At 43.5% G+C, this 17,892-nt stretch overlaps 1 protein-coding gene across 1 annotated transcript in view; it reads right to left on the minus strand.

Annotated features, from left to right (window-relative positions):
• The window catches only part of LOC106580191 (ras and EF-hand domain-containing protein homolog), a 36,162-nt gene extending 20,255 nt beyond the window's left edge, over positions 1–15,907 (minus strand). The window contains exons 1-4 of the mRNA XM_014160988.2: positions 15,080–15,907; positions 6,778–6,924; positions 5,812–5,902; positions 3,526–3,621 (exon numbers count right to left, since the gene is read on the minus strand). Of these exons, the coding sequence (XP_014016463.1) occupies positions 3,526–3,621; positions 5,812–5,902; positions 6,778–6,924; positions 15,080–15,411 (666 nt within the window). The 5' untranslated portion in view covers positions 15,412–15,907. The remainder of the gene's footprint in view (positions 1–3,525; positions 3,622–5,811; positions 5,903–6,777; positions 6,925–15,079) is intronic.
• Positions 15,908–17,892: the final 1,985 nt, after the last annotated feature.

Raw genomic sequence — 17,892 nt, forward strand, 5'->3', positions numbered from 1 at the left:
CTATGAAAAAGCCAACTGACACTTACTCTTGTGTTACTGACTTGTTGCACCCTCGACAACTACTATGATTATTATTATTTGACCATGCTGGTCATTTATGAACATTTGAACATCTTGGCCATGTGCTGTTATAATCTCCACCCGGCACAGCCAGAAGAGGACTGGCCACCCCTCATAGCCTGGTTCCTCTCTAGGTTTCTTCCTAGGTTTTGGCCTTTCTAGGGAGTTTTTCCTAGCCACCGTGCTTCTACACCTGCATTGCTTGCTGTTTGGGGTTTTAGGCTGGGTTTCTGTACAGCACTTTGAGATATCAGCTGATGTAAGAAGGGCTATATAAATACATTTGATTTGATTTGATTAACAGCATGAAACTTGGCCCCAAACTGTGTATCAAGTTTCAGACTTTATTGGAAAAGTTTATATTTATTTCACACCACCTAAAATATAAAGGATATCTTTAGCGTGTACTAGGTGGAACAGTATAAGTGATGAATAGTCATTTACATTTACATTACATTTAAGTCATTTAGCAGAGCGACTTACAAAATGGTGCATTCACCTTATGATATCCAGTGGAACAACCACTTTACAATAGTGCATCTAAATATTTTAAGGGGGGGGGGGTTAGAAGGATTACTTTATCCTATCCTAGGTATTCCTTAAAGAGGTGGGGTTTCAGGTGTCTCCGGAAGGTGGTGATTGACTCCGCTGTCCTGGTGTCGTGAGGGAGCTTGTTCCACCATTGGGGTGCCAGAGCAGCCAACAGTTTTGACTGGGCTGAGCGGGAACTGTGCTTCCTCAGAGGTAGGGGGGCCAGCAGGCCAGTGGTGGATGAACGCAGTGCCCTTGTTTGGGTGTAGGGCCTGATCAGAGCCTGAAGGTATGGAGGTGCCGTTCCCTTCACAGCTCCGTAGGCAATCACCATGGTCTTGTAGCGGATGCGAGCTTCAACTGGAAGCCAGTGGAGAGAGCGGAGGAGCGGGGTGACGTGAGAGAACTTGGGAAGGTTGAACACCAGACGGGCTGCGGCGTTCTGGATGAGTTGTAGGGGTTTAATGGCACAGGCAGGGAGCCCAGCCAACAGCGAGTTGCAGTAATCCAGACGGGAGATGACAAGTGCCTGGATTAGGACCTGCGCCGCTTCCTGTGTGAGGCAGGGTCGTACTCTGCGAATGTTGTAGAGCATGAACCTACAGGATCGGGTCACCGCCTTGATGTTAGTGGAGAACGACAGGGTGTTGTCCATGGATCACGCCAAGGTTCTTAGCACTCTGGGAGGAGGACACAAGGGAGTTGTCAACCGTGATGGCGAGATCATGGAACGGGCAGTCCTTCCCCGGGAGGAAGAGCAGCTCCGTCTTGCCGAGGTTCAGCTTGAGCTGGTGATCCGTCATCCACACTGATATGTCTGACAGACATGCAGAGATGCGATTCGCCGCCTTGTTATCAGAAGGGGGAAAGGAGAAGATTAATTGTGTGTCGTCTGCATAGCAATGATAGGAGAGACCATGTGAGGATATGACAGAGCCAAGTGACTTGGTGTATAGCGAGAATAGGAGAGGGCCTAGAACAGAGCCCTGGGGGACACCAGTGGTGAGAGCGCATGGTGCGGAGACAGATTCTCGCCACGCCACCTGGTAGGAGCGACCTGTCAGGTAGGACGCAATCCAAGCGTGGGCCGCGCCGGAGATGCCCAACTCGGAGAGGGTGGAGAGGAGGATCTGATGGTTCACAGTATCAAAGGCAGCAGATAGGTCTAGAAGTATGAGAGCAGAGGAGAGAGAGTTAGCTTTAGCAGTGCAGAGAGCCTCCGTGACACAGAGAAGAGCAGTCTCAGTTGAATGCCCAGTCTTGAAACCTGACTGATTAGGATCAAGAAGGTCATTCTGAGAGAGATAGCAGGAGAGCTGGCCAAGGACGGCACGTTCAAGAGTTTTGGAGAGAAAAGAAAGAAGGGATACTGGTCTGTAGTTGTTGACATCGGAGGGATCGAGTGTAGGTTTTTTCAGAAGGGGTGCAACTCTCGCTCTCTTGAAGACAGAAGGGACGTAGCCAGCGGTCAAGGATGAGTTGATGAGCGAGGTGAGGAAGGGGAGAAGGTCTCCGGAAATGGTCTGGAGAAGAGAGGAGGGGATAGGGTCAAGTGGGCAGGTTGTTGGGCGGCCGGCCGTCACAAGACGCGAGATTTCATCTCGCGATTTGACTTAGCAAACGAGGATCGGATATCGTCAACCTTCTTTTCAAAATGGTTGACGAAGTCATCCGCAGAGAGGGAGGAGGGGGAGGGGGAGGAGGATTCAGGAGGGAGGAGAAGGTAGCAAAGAGCTTCCTAGGGTTAGAGGCAGATGCTTGGAATTTAGAGTGGTAGAAAGTGGCTTTAGCAGCAGAGACAGAAGAGGAGAATGTAGAGAGGAGTGAGTGAAAGGATGCCAGGTCCGCAGGGAGGCGAGTTTTCCTCCATTTCCGCTCGGCTGCCCGGAGCCCTGTTCTGTGAGCTCGTAGTGAGTCGTCGAGCCACGGAGCAGGAGGGGAGGACCGAGCCGGCCTGGAGGATAGGGGACAGAGAAAATCAAAGGATGCAGAAAGGGAGGAGAGGAGGGTTGAGGAGGCAGAATCAGGAGATAGGTTGGAGAAGGTTTGAGCAGAGGGAAGAGATGATAGGATGGAAGAGGAGAGAGTAGCGGGAGAGAGAGAGCGAAGGTTGGGACGGCGCAATACCATCCGAGTAGGGGCAGAGTGAGAAGTGTTGGATGAGAGCAAGAGGGAAAAGGATACAAGGTAGTGGTCGGAGATTTGGAGGGGAGTTGCAATGAGATTAGTGGAAGAACAGCATCTAGTAAAGATGAGGTCAAGCGTATTGCCTGCCTTGTGAGTAGGGGGGAAGGTGAGAGGGTGAGGTCAAAAGAGGAGAGGAGTGGAAAGAAGGAGGCAGAGAGGAATGAGTCAAAGGTAGACGTGGGGAGGTTAAAGTCACCCAGAACTGTGAGAGGTGAGCCATCCTCAGGAAAGGAACTTATCAAGGCGTCAAGCTCATTGATGAACTCTCCAAGGGAACCTGGAGGGCGATAAATGATAAGGATGTTAAGCTTGAAAGGGCTGGTAACTGTGACAGCATGGAATTCAAATGAGGAGATAGACAGATGGGTCAGGGGAGAAAGAGAGAATGTCCACTTGGGAGAGATGAGGATTCCAGTGCCACCACCCCGCTGGCTCGATGCTCTAGGGGTATGCGAGAACACGTGGGCAGACGAAGAGAGAGCAGTAGGAGTAGCAGTGTTATCTGTGGTAATCCATGTTTCCGTCAGCGCCAGGAAGTCTAGGGACTGGAGGGTAGCATAGGCTGAGATGAACTCAGCCTTGTTGGCTGCAGACCGGCAGTTCCAGAGGCTGCCGGAGACCTGGAACTCCACGTGGGTCGTGCGCGCTGGGACCACCAGGTTGGAGTGGCAGCGGCCACGCGGTGTGAAGCGTTTGTATGGCCTGTGCAGAGAGGAGAGAACAGGGATAGTCGAATGGTAAACTCACCAGCTGCATCTTCTGGAGCTTGTGCTGCAGTTCACACACCTCAGACTCATAGTGTCTCTTCAGCTCACTCAGAGCTGCCTCAGTCTTCTTGGCCTCCTACAGATAACAGAATAGAACATGATGTAGCATCATGCCATCTCTTATGGCCTCCACAAGGATACAAGACACAATTATAGTCTTACTTCATCATCGAATGTTCACACACTGTCAATATGTAACAGTGTAGGTTCCGTCCCTCTCTTCGCCCCAAACTGGGCTCGAACCAGGGACCCTTGCACACATCAACAACTGACACCCACGAAGCATCGTTACCCATCGCGCCACAAAAGCCGCGGCCCTTGCAAAGCAAGGGGAACAACCACTTCAGGTCTCAGAGCGAGTGACGTCACTGATTGAAACGCTATTAGCGCGCACCACCGCTAACTAACTAGCCATTTCACATCGGTTACAAATATACAGATACAGCTACTGTCAAAAGACCAACTACTGTCCAAATCAAATGGCACAGCGTATGCGCATGCGTGTTTCTGTGTGTGTGAATGCGGTTGTGTGTTTTTCTGTGTGTGTGCATGTGTATGCTTGTGTTTGTTTGTACTTCTTTTATATCACTCCTCTATGTTCCACTGATAAGAGTTTGAGCTGTTTGAGCTGCTATTTTGGGGCAGTTTGGGTGACAGGTGGAGGGGGCCAGGGTGTATCAAGGAACATGAGCAGACCTGCTAACCCTGTCCAACTTTTTAGAGTACCAGACGCGTGCGGACCACCAAATTGGGGTTTTCTTTTCCCCGCATGCTTGTGCACACGCAGTTTGTGAGTCAAGTCTAGTCTATAAAGGGTTGGTATACTTTCTTTCTTGACAGCATTCCATTTACACATATGGTAAAAGTCACACAAAGGGCCTTTATTCTTTGAGTTTAAAAAAAATGTTATTAAACAAATAATAACAAGTTATTTGTTTAGGTACAGAATGTACAAACGTCTAATCCACGATAAAAAAAAAAATTTTTACTCTGATATGATAAGAAGAACAAATGTTTGAAGGGGAGCATCAGTATCAAATTAACATGTTATCCATAATAGCATAAAAACAAAAACAAATGATTGCATTGACACAGACCGCAAACTGGCTACACGAAGCTTAAGTAGACTACCGCAAAGGGAATCTGTACGCTGTTCGTTAGAAGAGTCCGGTGTTTCAGCCTATGTAAAAGTGCCTATTGGATTTCTTTGCAGCACATACATCATTTCAGATTTTCGAAATGAATAAAATCTCAAATCTAGTGCAAAGGCATTTTAGAAGCATTGCCTCTATAGCTGATACCGGACACTCATTCATTCTTCATCGTGCAGTCTTGTAAACTCCCGACTCACTTTTAATGCCAATATGTTTTTATTTATTTTTTATTATACTTTTGTAATGCCTTTTGTGATATGGATCATAATTACAGTTATCAGGTTGCGTGATCCTTGTAATGTTACATGGAAAATACAACTAATGAGACGCATAATTAAATGTATATCCCACTCGCACAAATGCGACCAGTTGCTTTACGTATTTGCACTTAATTTATTTCACAAGCAAATGCGAGTGACCTGCTGGCACTTTAGAGCCCACAGAATGTCCAACTTATGTTCGCTAACGTTAGCTTGAAACAACTAAACAACAACCTTTCCACAACACACAACACTGGGATTTGTCCATGTGTTTACGTACATCTGACATTCGGCAAACTCAGCATCACAACAAACAGGAGGAGGAGTCTAGGTGTGGGTGAGTCTAGGTGTGGGTGCTTTTTTTAGACTAAGCATACAGCAGCTGCACAACAAACAGAGCTGATGTAGCACACTTACATAATGTACATAACTACACACACACACACACACACAGGGGGAGATAAGACTGTTCCCGGAGTAGAGGAATGAGAGATTCCAGGAATAGGAGTGTTCCATGGAAGTATGGAAACCGGACGTTTTCCGTCAACATCCCACTGGAGTTACTTTTAACAAATTATTATAAATAAATTCACTATAACAAATCTAGATATGATAACAGCTTGACATATCAGACGTTAACACAGCTGAGGAGTGTTTGAGGTTTAATGAGTAATCTGATCACAAGTCCTCTCTATTTGGCATGAGTGAAGAGATGAGCTCCACCCTTCTTATCAGTGGCTAAACCCTGTAGGAACACAACCTGCCCAGACCGCATGACAACATGGACATCATTTCTAAAGTTAGAATTGACAATCATGGAAGTGTGTGTGTGTGTGTGTGTGTGTGTGTCACCTGTTGCTGTGTGTTGTTCTCAGCTGCATGGATGCGTTGATCCATCTCCTCCTCCATCTCACTGAGCTGCATGGCGGCTTGGTCATGGGCTCTAAGCAGAAAGAAAACATAATACTGTAACTGAATTTATTAAATCTGTGTTGGTGTGTGTGTGTGTATTTGGGTCGTTCCACCATTTCGGTGCCTTTTGAGAAGTGTAACTTGGTCAAATAAACGTTGGATTTCACCTAACTTCATTGATTTTTTATTTTTTATCACCGAAAAAGGTTCAATAAATAAAAATACTATATTAAATGCCTATTAAGTGCCAAATAAAGTAACAGGGTTGATTGTGACTGAGTTGATTATTTCTACTTAAATCAGCCATAAATCCCCTTGTGACAGGGGGAATGGAAGCTTGTTGTGTGCAACAGGAAGAGGCAATTGAATGCATTATTGTATCATTATTTTTATAAATGTATTTCTAGCCTGTCTATCTATGGGTAACAGGGTTGTCGTGTTATGCTCGACCTGCTCAGTTAAATAATAATCTTCAGAAATTACTTCGTCAAAGCAACAAAATAACTAGGACTTTACAACGATGGAAATTTGGGCATTAAGTGGGTTAAAAAAATCTTCCTATAATAACACAGGGTTGATAGAGGGACATGTCAAAATGCAGAATTATGGCACTTTAGCAAGCCTTTATTCATATAAAAATTTGATTTATTGAATTATCCATGTGGTCTAGATTAAAGAGCACTTCATTTAATATAACAGGCTTTACAAAATTCAGTATTGGTGCACAATTTCTACTTAAAATATCAAACTTCCCATTTGTATTTGAGGACATGTACAGTATGATAGAATGTCTGCATGTGTACAGTGTATGTACAGTATGTGGGTTTTAAGTAAACTGAGGTTGTCGGTGAGTGTGTGAGCGTGTGTGCGTGTGTGTGTGTGTGTGTGTGTGTGTGTGTTTAGTACCGTTTCACAGCCAGGGCCAGGTTCTCCATCTCAGCATTGTGCTGCTTGATCTCTCTGGTGAAGCTCATAATGACTCTCTCATACTGAGGCACCATCCTGGGCTCTGTCATACTGATGTTCTGGTACAGCGTGGCTGCCTGCTCATTCCTACAGACACAACACAGGCAGGCAGGCAGGCAGGCAGGCAGGCAGGCAGGCAGGCAGGCAGGCAGGCAGGCAGGCAGGCAGGCAGGCAGGCAGGCAGGCAGGCAGGCAGGCAGGCAGGCAGGCAGACAGACAGACAGACAGACAGACAGACAGACAGACAGACAGACAGACAGACAGACAGACAGACAGACAGACAGACAGACAGACAGACAGACAGACAGACAGACAGACAGACAGACAGACAGACAGACAGACAGACAGACAGACAGACAGACAGACAGACAGACAGACAGACAGACAGACAGACAGACAGACAGACAGACAGACAGACAGACAGACAGGGGAATGTTAATACAAGTTACTTACAACAGCATAAGGCCTTTCATCTAAAACACATTTGGAACAGCTACAGTATATTTGGAACAGAACAGCTACATTATATTTGTAACATGCTTCATGAAACAACAGCCAGGTGAAGACTAACGGTGAAATGCTTACTTTTCCAACAATGCAGCATTTTTTTTTTTAAATGACATGGAATAAATACACAGCAAATAACAAATAACAATAAAGAGTAAAAAAAACATGGCTATATACAGGGAGTACCAATATCGATGTGCAGGAGTACGAGGTAATTGAGGTAGCTATGTACATATAGGTAGGGGTAAAGCAAATAATAGACAGAATAGATAATAGACTGATCTGTAGCAGCAGCGTATGTGAAGCAGTAGCATATGTGGTGTATGGCCTATGGAGTGTGTGTGAGAATGTATGTGTGGCATCAATATGCATATGTGCGCATGTTATGTGTGTGTGGACATATGCAGTGTGTGTGTGTGTGTGTGTGTGTGTGTGTGTGTGTGTGTTAGGGTGTCAGTGTAAGTATGTGTGTGGGGGGTAGAGACCAGTGTGTGTGCATTGAATCGGTGCAAGATAGTTTAAAAAGAGACCCTTCAAAAAAGAGTCAACGCAGGTAGTAGATAAAAAAACAGAAATAGTGACACAAGGAATAAATACAGTGAATAACGAATAACAATATTGAGTCATAATAACATGGCTATATACAGGGAGTACCAGTAGTGAGTCAATGTGCAGGTGTACGAGATAATTGAGGTAGCTATGTCCAGTACCAGTCAAAAGTTGACACACCTACTCATTCAATAATTTGTCTTTATATTGACTAATTTCTACATTGTAGAATAATAGTGAAGACATCAAAACTATGAAGTAACACATATGGAATCATGTTAAATAAATCAAAATATATTTTACATTTGAGATTCTTCCATGAAGCCACCCTTTGCCTAGTAGCCTTTCACACTCTTGGCATTTTCTCAACCAGCTTCACCTGGAATGCTTTTCCAACAGTCATGAAGGAGTTCCCACATATGCTGAGAACTTGTTGGCTGCTTTTTCTTCACTCTGCGGTCCAACTCATCCCAAACCATCTCAATTGGGTTGTAGTCAGGTGATTGTGGAGGCCAGGTCATCTGATGCAGCACTCCATCACTCTCATTCTTGATCAAATAGCCCTTACACAGCCTGGAGGTGTGTTGGGTCATTGTCCTGTTGAAAAACAAATGATAGTCCTACTAAGAATGCTGTGGTAGCCATGCTGGTTGAGTGTGCCTTGAAATCAAAATAAATCACAGACAATGTCACCAGCAAAGCACCCCCACACCATCACACCTTCTCCATGCTTCACGGTGGGAACCACGCATGCGGAGATCATCCGTTCACCTACTCTGAGTCTCACAAAGACACAGTGGACGGAACCAAAAATCTCAAATTTGGACTCATCAGACCAAAGGACAGATTTCCACTGGTCTAATGTCCATTGCTTGTGTTTCTTGGCCCAAGCAAGTCTTCTTCTTATTGGTGTCTTTTAGTAGTGGTTTCTTTGCAGCAATTCGACCATGAAGACCTGATTCACGCAGTCTCCTCTGAACAGTTGATGTTGAGATGTGTCTGTTACTTGAATCCTGTGAAGCATTTATTTGGGCTGTAATTTCTGAGGTTGGTAACTCTAATGAACTTATCCTTTGCAGCAGAGGTAACTCGGGGTCTTCCTTTGCTGTGCCGGTCCTCATGAGAGCCAGTTTCACCATAGTGCTTGATGGTTTTTGCGACTGCACTTGAAGAAACTTTAAAAGTTCTTGAAATGTTCTGATTGACTGACCTTCATGTCTTAAAGTAATGATGGACTGTCCTTTCTCTTTTCTTATTTGAGCTATTCTTGACATAATATGGACTTGGTATTTTACCTTACATTGTCACAACACAAGTGATTGGCTCAAACACATTAAGAAAGAAAGAAATTCCACAAATTAACTTTTAACAAGGCAAACCTCTTAATTGAAATGCATTCCAGGTGACTACTTCATGAAGTTGGTTGAGAGGCAAAGGGTGGCTACATTGAAGAATCTCAAATATAAAATATATTTAGATTTCTTTAACACATTTTTTGTTACTACATGATTTCATATGAGTTATTTTATAGTTTTGATGTATTCACTATAATTCTACAATGTAGAATAATTAGGTGTGTCTAAACTTTTGACTGGTACTGTACATATTCTGTTGTTAGGGGTAAAGTGACTAGGCAACAGGATAAATAATAGACAGTAGCAGCAGTATATGTGGTGAAAGTATGTGTGTGGCGTCAGTATGCATGTCTGCACATGTTATGCGTTTGTGGGCGTATGTAATGTGTGTGTGTATATGTTTGTTGGGGTGTCAGTGTAAGTATTTGTGAGTGTGTGGGTAGAATCAAGTGTGTGTGCATAGAGTCAGTGCAAAAAAAGGGTCAATGCAGGTAGTCCGGGTAGCTAATTTGATTAGCTATATAGCTGCCATGTTTAGATGTCTTATGGCTTGGGGGTAGAAGCTGTTCAGGGTCCTGTTGGTCCCAGACTTGGTGCACTGGTACTGCTTGCTGTGTTGTAGCAGAGAGAACAGTCTCTGGCTTGGGTGGCTGGAGTCTTTGATCATTTTATTAGCTTTCCTCTGACACCGCCTGGTATAGAGGTCCTGGATGGCAGGGAGCTCAGCCCCAGTGATGTACTGGGCCGTACTCAGCACCCTCTCTAGTGCCTTGCAGTCAGATGCCTTGCAGTTGCCGTACGAAGCGGTGATGCAGCCAGTCAAGAGGCTCTCAATGGTGCAGCATTAGAGCTTTTGGAGGATCTGAGAGTCCATGCCAAATCTTTTCAGCCTTCTGAGGGGGAAGAGATGCTGTTGTGCCTTCTTCACAACTGTGTGGGTGTAGACCACATTAATTCCTTAGTGATGTGGACACAGAGGAACTTGAAGCTCTCGACCTGCTCCACTACAGCCCCATCGATGTGGATGGGGACGTGCTGGCCCTCCATTTCCTATAGTCCACGAACAGCTTCTTTGTCTTGCTGACGTTGAGGAAGAGGTTGTTGTCCTGGCACCACACTGCCAGGTCTCTGACCTCCTCCCTATAGCCTCATCATTGTCTGTGATCAGTCCGACCACCATCGTGTCATCAGCAAAACTTGATGATGGTGTTGGAGTTGTGCGTGGCCAGGAAGTCATGGATTTACAGGGAGTACAGCAGTAGAGGACTAAGCACAGACCCTTGAAGGGCCCATGTGTTGATGGTCAGTGTGGCGGGTGTGTTGTTGCCTACCCTCACTGCCTGGGGAGGCCCGTCAGGAAGCCCAGGATCCAGTTGCAGAGGGAGATATTCAGTCCCAGGGTCTCTGAGCTTGGTGATTAGCTTGGAGCAGACTATGGTGTTGAATGCTGAACTGTAGTCAATGAACGGCATTCTTAAATAGGTATTCCTTTTGTCCAGGTGAGTGCGGGCAGTGTGGAGTGCAATAGAGATGGCATCATCTGTGGATCTGATGGGGCGGTATGCGAATTGGAGTGGGTCCAGGGTGTCTGGAATGGTGTTGATGTGAGCCAGCCTTTCCAAGCATTTCATAGCTATGAAGGCAGGCGTTCTAGGGCACGGGGATGATAGTGGTCTGCTTGACACAAGTTGATATTACCAGGTCAGGGATAGGTTAAAAACGTCAGTGAAGACAGTTGGTCGGCGCATGCTCTCAGTACGGGTCCTGGTATTCCGTTTGGCCCCGCAGCCTTGCGAATGTTAACCTGTTTAAAGGAATTTAATCAGCGTAAAAAAACACACAAAATAGCAAAATTGGTCAGGATCCATTGCATCGCCATCTTTTTTTACTATCAACACTTTTATGGCACAGTAACATCAATGCAACACTTTGGCAATGTTCTGACGTTATCATTATGCTGCTGCAACAATATCGTTCCATTTCAACAGTGTTGAAAGTGTTGTACTTTGAAATAGTAGCTTACTCATTATGGGCTGGGTCCAGGTATCTAGGCTATTTATTAAACTGGAGAAAAGGTAGGTATTACACTTAGGGGGTTGAAAGACACCTGTTCATCTGTATTAGAGGTCAACCGATTATGATTTTTCTACGCCGATGCCGATTAATGGAAGACCAAAAAAAAGCCGATACCGATTAATCGGACGATTTTTATATATATATATATATATATATATATTTGTAATAATGACAATTACAACAATACTGAATGAACAATGAACAATAAACACTTTTATTTAACTTAATATAATACATCAAAAAAATCTATTTCGTCTCAAATAAATAATGAAACATGTTCAATTTGGTTTTAATAATGCAAAAACAAACTGTTGGAGAAGAAAGTAAAAGTGCAATATGTGCCATTGTCACAGTATCTAACGAAGGTGGCGACCCTCCTCGGTCGGGCGGCGCTCGGCGGTCGTCGTCGCCGGCCTATTAGCTGCCACCGATCGTTGTTTCTGTGTCTTTTGGTTTTGTCTATCTATCTCGCACCTGTTTTGTGTTTGTCATTAGTGGGGGGTTATTTAGTGTGTATTTTCAGTTGGGGTTCTCGTGCGGGATTGTTTATTGTCCACTCAGGACAGTTGCGATTGTGAACTGTTATTGTCTATTATATTGCCGGGCTGCGCCCCGTGCGCTTTTTTTCCCAGTGCGCTTATTTTGGGAAGGTGTTTTCCCCTGGCAGACTTCGCCACGCGCCTGGTGCCCTACGGCTATTGCGTGTTACTATTATTATTAAAACACAGTTGCTCCGGCCCTCTGTCTCCTGCTCCTGATTCCACATCTCCACTGGTCCTAGACAGCCGTGACAGCCATGTAAAAAAGCTAACGTTTAAGTTCCTTGCTCAGAACATGAGAACATATGAAAGCTGGTGGTTCCATTCAACATGAGTCTTCAATATTCCCAGGTAAGAGGTTTTAGGTTGTAGTTATTATAGGACTATTTCTCTCTATACCATTTGTATTTCATATACCTTTGACTATTGGATGTTCTAATCGGTACTTTAGTATTGCCAACCTAATCTCGGGAGTTGATAGGCTTGAAGTCAAAAACAGCGCAATGCTTGAAGCATTGCTAAGAGCTGCTGGCAAACGCAGTAAAGTGCTATTTGAATGAACGCTTACGATGCTGCTGCTGCCTACCACCGCTCAGTCAGACTGCTCTATCAAATCATATACTTAATTATAATATAATAACACACACAATATGGTCAAATCCGGAAACTATCATTAAGAAAACAAAACGTTTATTATTTCAGTGAAATACGGAACTGTTCCGTATTTTATCTAACGGGTGGCATCCATAAGTCTAAACATTGCTGTTACATTGCACAACCTTCAATGTTATGTCATAATTACGTAAAATTCTGGCAAATTAGTTTGCAACGAGCCAGGCGGCCCAAACTGTTGCATATACCCTGACTCTGTGTGCAATGAACGCAAGAGAAGAGACACAATTTCCCTAGTTTAATATTGCCTGCTAACATGAATTTCTTTTAACTAAATATGCAGGTTTAAAAAAATATATTTCTGTGTATTGATTTTAAGAAAGGCATTGATGTTTATGGTTAGGTACATTCGTGCAACGATTGTGGTTTTTTCGCAAATGCGCTTTTGTTAAATCATTCCCCGTTTGGCGAAGTCGGCTGTCTTTGTTAGGAAGAAATAGTCTTCACACAGTTCGCAACGAGCCAGGCGGCCCAAACTGCTGCATATACCCTGACTCTGTTGCACAGAACGCAAGATAAGTGACACAATTTCCCTAGTTAAAAGAAATTCATGTTAGCAGGCAATATTAACTAAATATGCAGGTTTAAAAAGATATACTTGTGTATCGATTTTAAGAAAGGCGCTGATGTTTATGGTAACGACAGTGCTGTAACGACAGTGCTTTTTTCACGAATGCGCTTGTTAAATCCCCCGTTTGGCGAAGTAGGCTGTGATTCAATGAGAAATTAACAGGCACCGCATTGATTATATGCAACGCAGGACACGTTAGATAAACTAGTAATATCATCAACCATGTGTAGTTAACTAGTGATTATGTGAAGATTGATTGTTTTTTATAAAATACGTTTAATGCTAGCTAACACCTTACCTTGGTTCCTTGCTGCACTCGCATAACAGGTAGCCACGCAGTCTCCTCGTGGAGTGCAATGTAATCGGCCATGATCGGTGGCCAAAAATGCCGATTACCGACTATTATGAAAACGTGAAATCGGCCCCAATTAATCGGCCATTCCGATTAATCGGCCATTCCGATTAATCGGTCGACCTCTAATCTGTATACCTATGTAGGCTACAGTATTTACCTGATATCTATTCAGGTACTTAGATTTACATTTAAATGTTGTTTCTTGTAGAGCTATTTTACATGTTAATCTATGCCTAATTAAGAAACTCATTCATGGCTCATTCAACTGGGTCAGATGGGTAGAGGTATCTAAAGTGTGTGTCTTCAACAAGGTGACCAGATTATAATCCCTGAGCATATAGACTCACTGTCCTACAGTCAACAGCACTGTCAAAACAGGCAGTGTCACTAGTACACGCCCAGGTCTTAAAATCCAGGATTTACAGAGGGAACACCTTCTTCAATGTAATGTTTAAAGTTAAGAAATGCAAAATACTTTTGTTAGTACTAATAATGACACTATCAAAAACCAATAAACATAATATGTTACAGTGAGAGGATTGGAAAAGGTGGTTGTTTGTCTATGACTGTAGAGTATTGGCTATATCCCCAGGCCTCCAGCTCTACCCTAGCCTGGTTGCCTGAGTTTCTGCTTTAGCTAACCTCACTCCTCTGTTCTGTAATAACACATCTAGTTACCTGCTTCGAATATATTCTTACACTAGAACTATTTAGGAGTGGTAGCATTACTGATCCCTGCTCTACTCCACCCATGGCACTTCTATGGGCAGGGGAATAGAAAATAGTATGATGACCTTGGTCTCTGGATCTGAGCCCTGGGTGGATGTAGGCCTACTGAGTACAGACATGACTGTTGTATCACACAATAATGAGAACATTTGATCCACAGCACCGGAAAACCATCACTAATGGAGTGCCCCAGGAGTGGCCCTTTTTCAAAGAAACAAGCTAAGATGTTAGTTCCAATGGGTGACTTTCTACAGCTGGTGAAGCTGGTGATCAAACCAAAATAATGAGTTCTATTTAAGACATGATGGGGAACATGGAATCACTGTGTTAATCAATGTCCCCTCCATGGTAGCGTGTCAGGGCGCAGCTCAGTCCCATGCCAGCCCTAGAGGGCTGCCAGGACAACTACTCAATGGAACCTCATTTCAAAACCTGTCACAGGATACTGATACGTTCCTTTCCTTCTTTCCTTTCTCTTTCTCTCGCTCATTCTTTCAGGGTTAGGTTGCAGCAAGGGTTTCTATTGGTGCGCTTAGAGATATTTGGTATATTTCATCCAAAAGCTAGACTGACCTGAGTAACACACACGAATGCACGTACATACACATAGAGGTGTAAACCACATCTGGCTAATACAAGTGGGAGAAATGTTGAGCCCAGAATAGCCCAACAGTTTGAATATATATATATATATATATATATATATATATATATATATATATATATAGTGAATCTATTATAAGGGGAGAACCTGTAGCCTATTGGTTACACTTAAAATGTACATTGAAACTGTTTTACGCATGCATTCCTACGACGTTTGGACATTATGTAAATCAAAAGTGTATTAATTAGCCGGTACGATTGTTTCGTAATGTGATCCATACTTGACCTGGGTATGAACCGGGCATGGTCCCCTAGTCGGGTCTGGAAATCTTCCCAGGCCTGAGAGGAGACTCCCCAGCTCTTGCTCTCCATGTCCCCGCAGTAAACTTGCTCAGAGATCCGGTGGAAGCCGCTAATGAACTCCGCTAGATTGATTGTCCCGTCTCTGTCGGTGTCCAGTTTAGAGAATATGTGCTCTCTCTCCGTCGGCGGGACAAGGAGCTCTGAGCAGATTTGGACAAACTCGTCTTTTTCAATCCGTCCAGAATTATCCACATCACAAGCGTGAAAGAGCGAGCAGAGACTCTCCCGGTCCGTACCCATGGCTGGTAACGACATGGTTTAGTCTGGAGTGGAAAGCCCCACCAAACAACTACCCGGGGAAAGACCACTATGACCAATTATAACCGAAAGTTTTTGACCAATTCAATTCCTTTCACCACGATCTTCCGAACTTCCCTCAAGTCCGTTTTAGCCAAGTCTTTCTACACTGTCAAACACCTTATCGAGTTACACAAAAAGGTAAACAAAAAATGAAGTTGTTATCCATTCTCTCCTGGACGACTTCGACCGCCTTACGCTAACAGTATTAATGTGTCGTCCTATAGTGTCGTTTTGTCAAGTCTTCTTTCCGGGTCTCTTGCCAGATGGACGGGTGGAGAGAGGCTGGGTGCGAGCGGCTGTTGAAGCGGCTCACCTTCACTACTTCAGAACACTCTTGTGTCGGCCTCTCGACTTCCAGAGGAACAGGCACAAAACAAACAAGGTCCGGGCGTCTGGCCAACCAGGTACAGAATTATCTGTTATCCGTTGAATTAACTAAACACATCTAAACACTGTTAAAAAGCCGTTTCCATGGAGATTGTCTTGAAGACCAATACCCCCTTCTGTCTAACTGGCTGCCAGAGAATATGGGAAACTTTCAGTAACAAGCAGCATGTAAAAAAAACTATAAAATATTTTTGGTTACTACATGATTCCATGTGTGTTATTTCATACTTTTGATGTCTTCACTATTATTTTACAGTGTAGAAAATAGTAAAAATAAAGAAAATCCCTTGAATGAGTAGGTGTATCCAAACTTTTGACTGGTACTCTATAATTAAGCGTTAAGGCCCAAAAGGGTGTGGTATTTTGCCAATATACCACAGCGAAGGTATTTGTCAATATACCACAGCGAAGGTATAGCCAACAATATAGCCAATACTCTACAGTCATAGACAAACAACCACCTTTTCCAATCCTCTCACTGTAACAATATACCTTCGCTGTGGTATATTGGCAAAATACCACACCCTTTTGGGCCTTAACGCTTAATTATAGAGTACCAGTCAAAAGTTTGGATACACCTACTCATTCAAGGGATTTTCTTTATTTTTACTATTTTCTACACTGTAAAATAATAGTGAAGACATCAAAAGTATGAAATAACACACATGGAATCATGTAGTAACCAAAAAAGTGTTAAACAAATATATTTTATAGTTTTTTTTACATGCTGCTTGTTACTGAAAGTTTCCCATATTCTCTGGCAGCCAGTTAGACAGAAGGGGGTATTGGTCTTCAAGACAATCTCCATGGAAACTACTTTGAGTAAATAAATAGATTACCAATTGGATAAAGCTCAGTGGCGATTTTAGCATGTACACGTTGGTGGGGCAAACAAACAAAAGATGTGTGATTGCACTTTAACGGTGACAAACGGTGCCCACAAATTGTTAGGGCCTACATAAAGCTGTCCCAACAGCAGAGTCCCAACATCTTACCACTGCTACAACGTTCAGCGCAGCCTTGTCTGGCACAGTTCATTCAGCCTCATTTACTGCCTTTAAAAAAAACATAGCTGATATGGTTGACTTGCTTAAACAAATGTGGTTTCTACTGACAATTGAGATGTACAAACTATGGCATAAGGGAACGACAAGCGGATAAGAGGCAATCCGTAATTTCGATTAAGACAGAGCGAGGACGACGGACGTCGTCAATATAACTATTTTTTCAGCACTTTTCAAATGTACAGCGACTGAATTGAGAACATGGGCAGTTCTTACAGTGTACTCCCTGTACAACAAGTCAGAACCGTAGGATAAATAAAGGGGGCATATAAACAGACAATGAAAGCTCTTACAATATTCAATGATTGAATTTCTCTAAAACAGGTTATAGGCTACATGTGCACCACCAAGTTAGAACAGTAGGCGAAATTAAGAGGTGAAAATAGACCAAATTATTAGGGTGAGGCACATTGAACGCTGTTTGGGTCTTTGCGTGTCAAAAAAGATATACGTCATATAACACTATTTGATGCGGTAAATAAGCTTTTAATTTAACAGGTCAAATAACACAATTCTATTACAGAATGTTGTGTGTGCTGAATTTGCACGTGCAAGCCAAGCGCCACCACTACTATCAGTAGCACTGTCAAAGCTGTACAAAAAAAGTTTGCAAACAAGCACACACCGGGCCACGAACGATGTGTTTACAATACCGCATTGGTGAAAATAGACCAAATTATTAGGGTGAGGCACATAGGCTACTTACTACACAACATACACTTAGTATTGCTTTCTTAGCTAGAGTATACATATCTCCCTTGCATATTAATATTTTATGCAGCAGCATACAAGGCATTTTTGGACTCACCTTGTGAAGGTGGTGCTGCGGTCCTTTGTGGGCAAATTTTGTCATCAAACAGACTAACGTTAGTGGTTGCTTTGCAATGCTTGCAGTTAGCCACTGATTCCTTCCAAATGACTCATTGTTGAATTTGCGATTTCCAACTTGTTGTGTAATCTTTATGTCCAATGGCCGATGAGCACA

This window comes from Salmo salar, chromosome ssa20 (assembly GCF_905237065.1).
Source record: "Salmo salar chromosome ssa20, Ssal_v3.1, whole genome shotgun sequence".
Taxonomy (NCBI): Eukaryota; Metazoa; Chordata; class Actinopteri; order Salmoniformes; family Salmonidae; genus Salmo; species Salmo salar.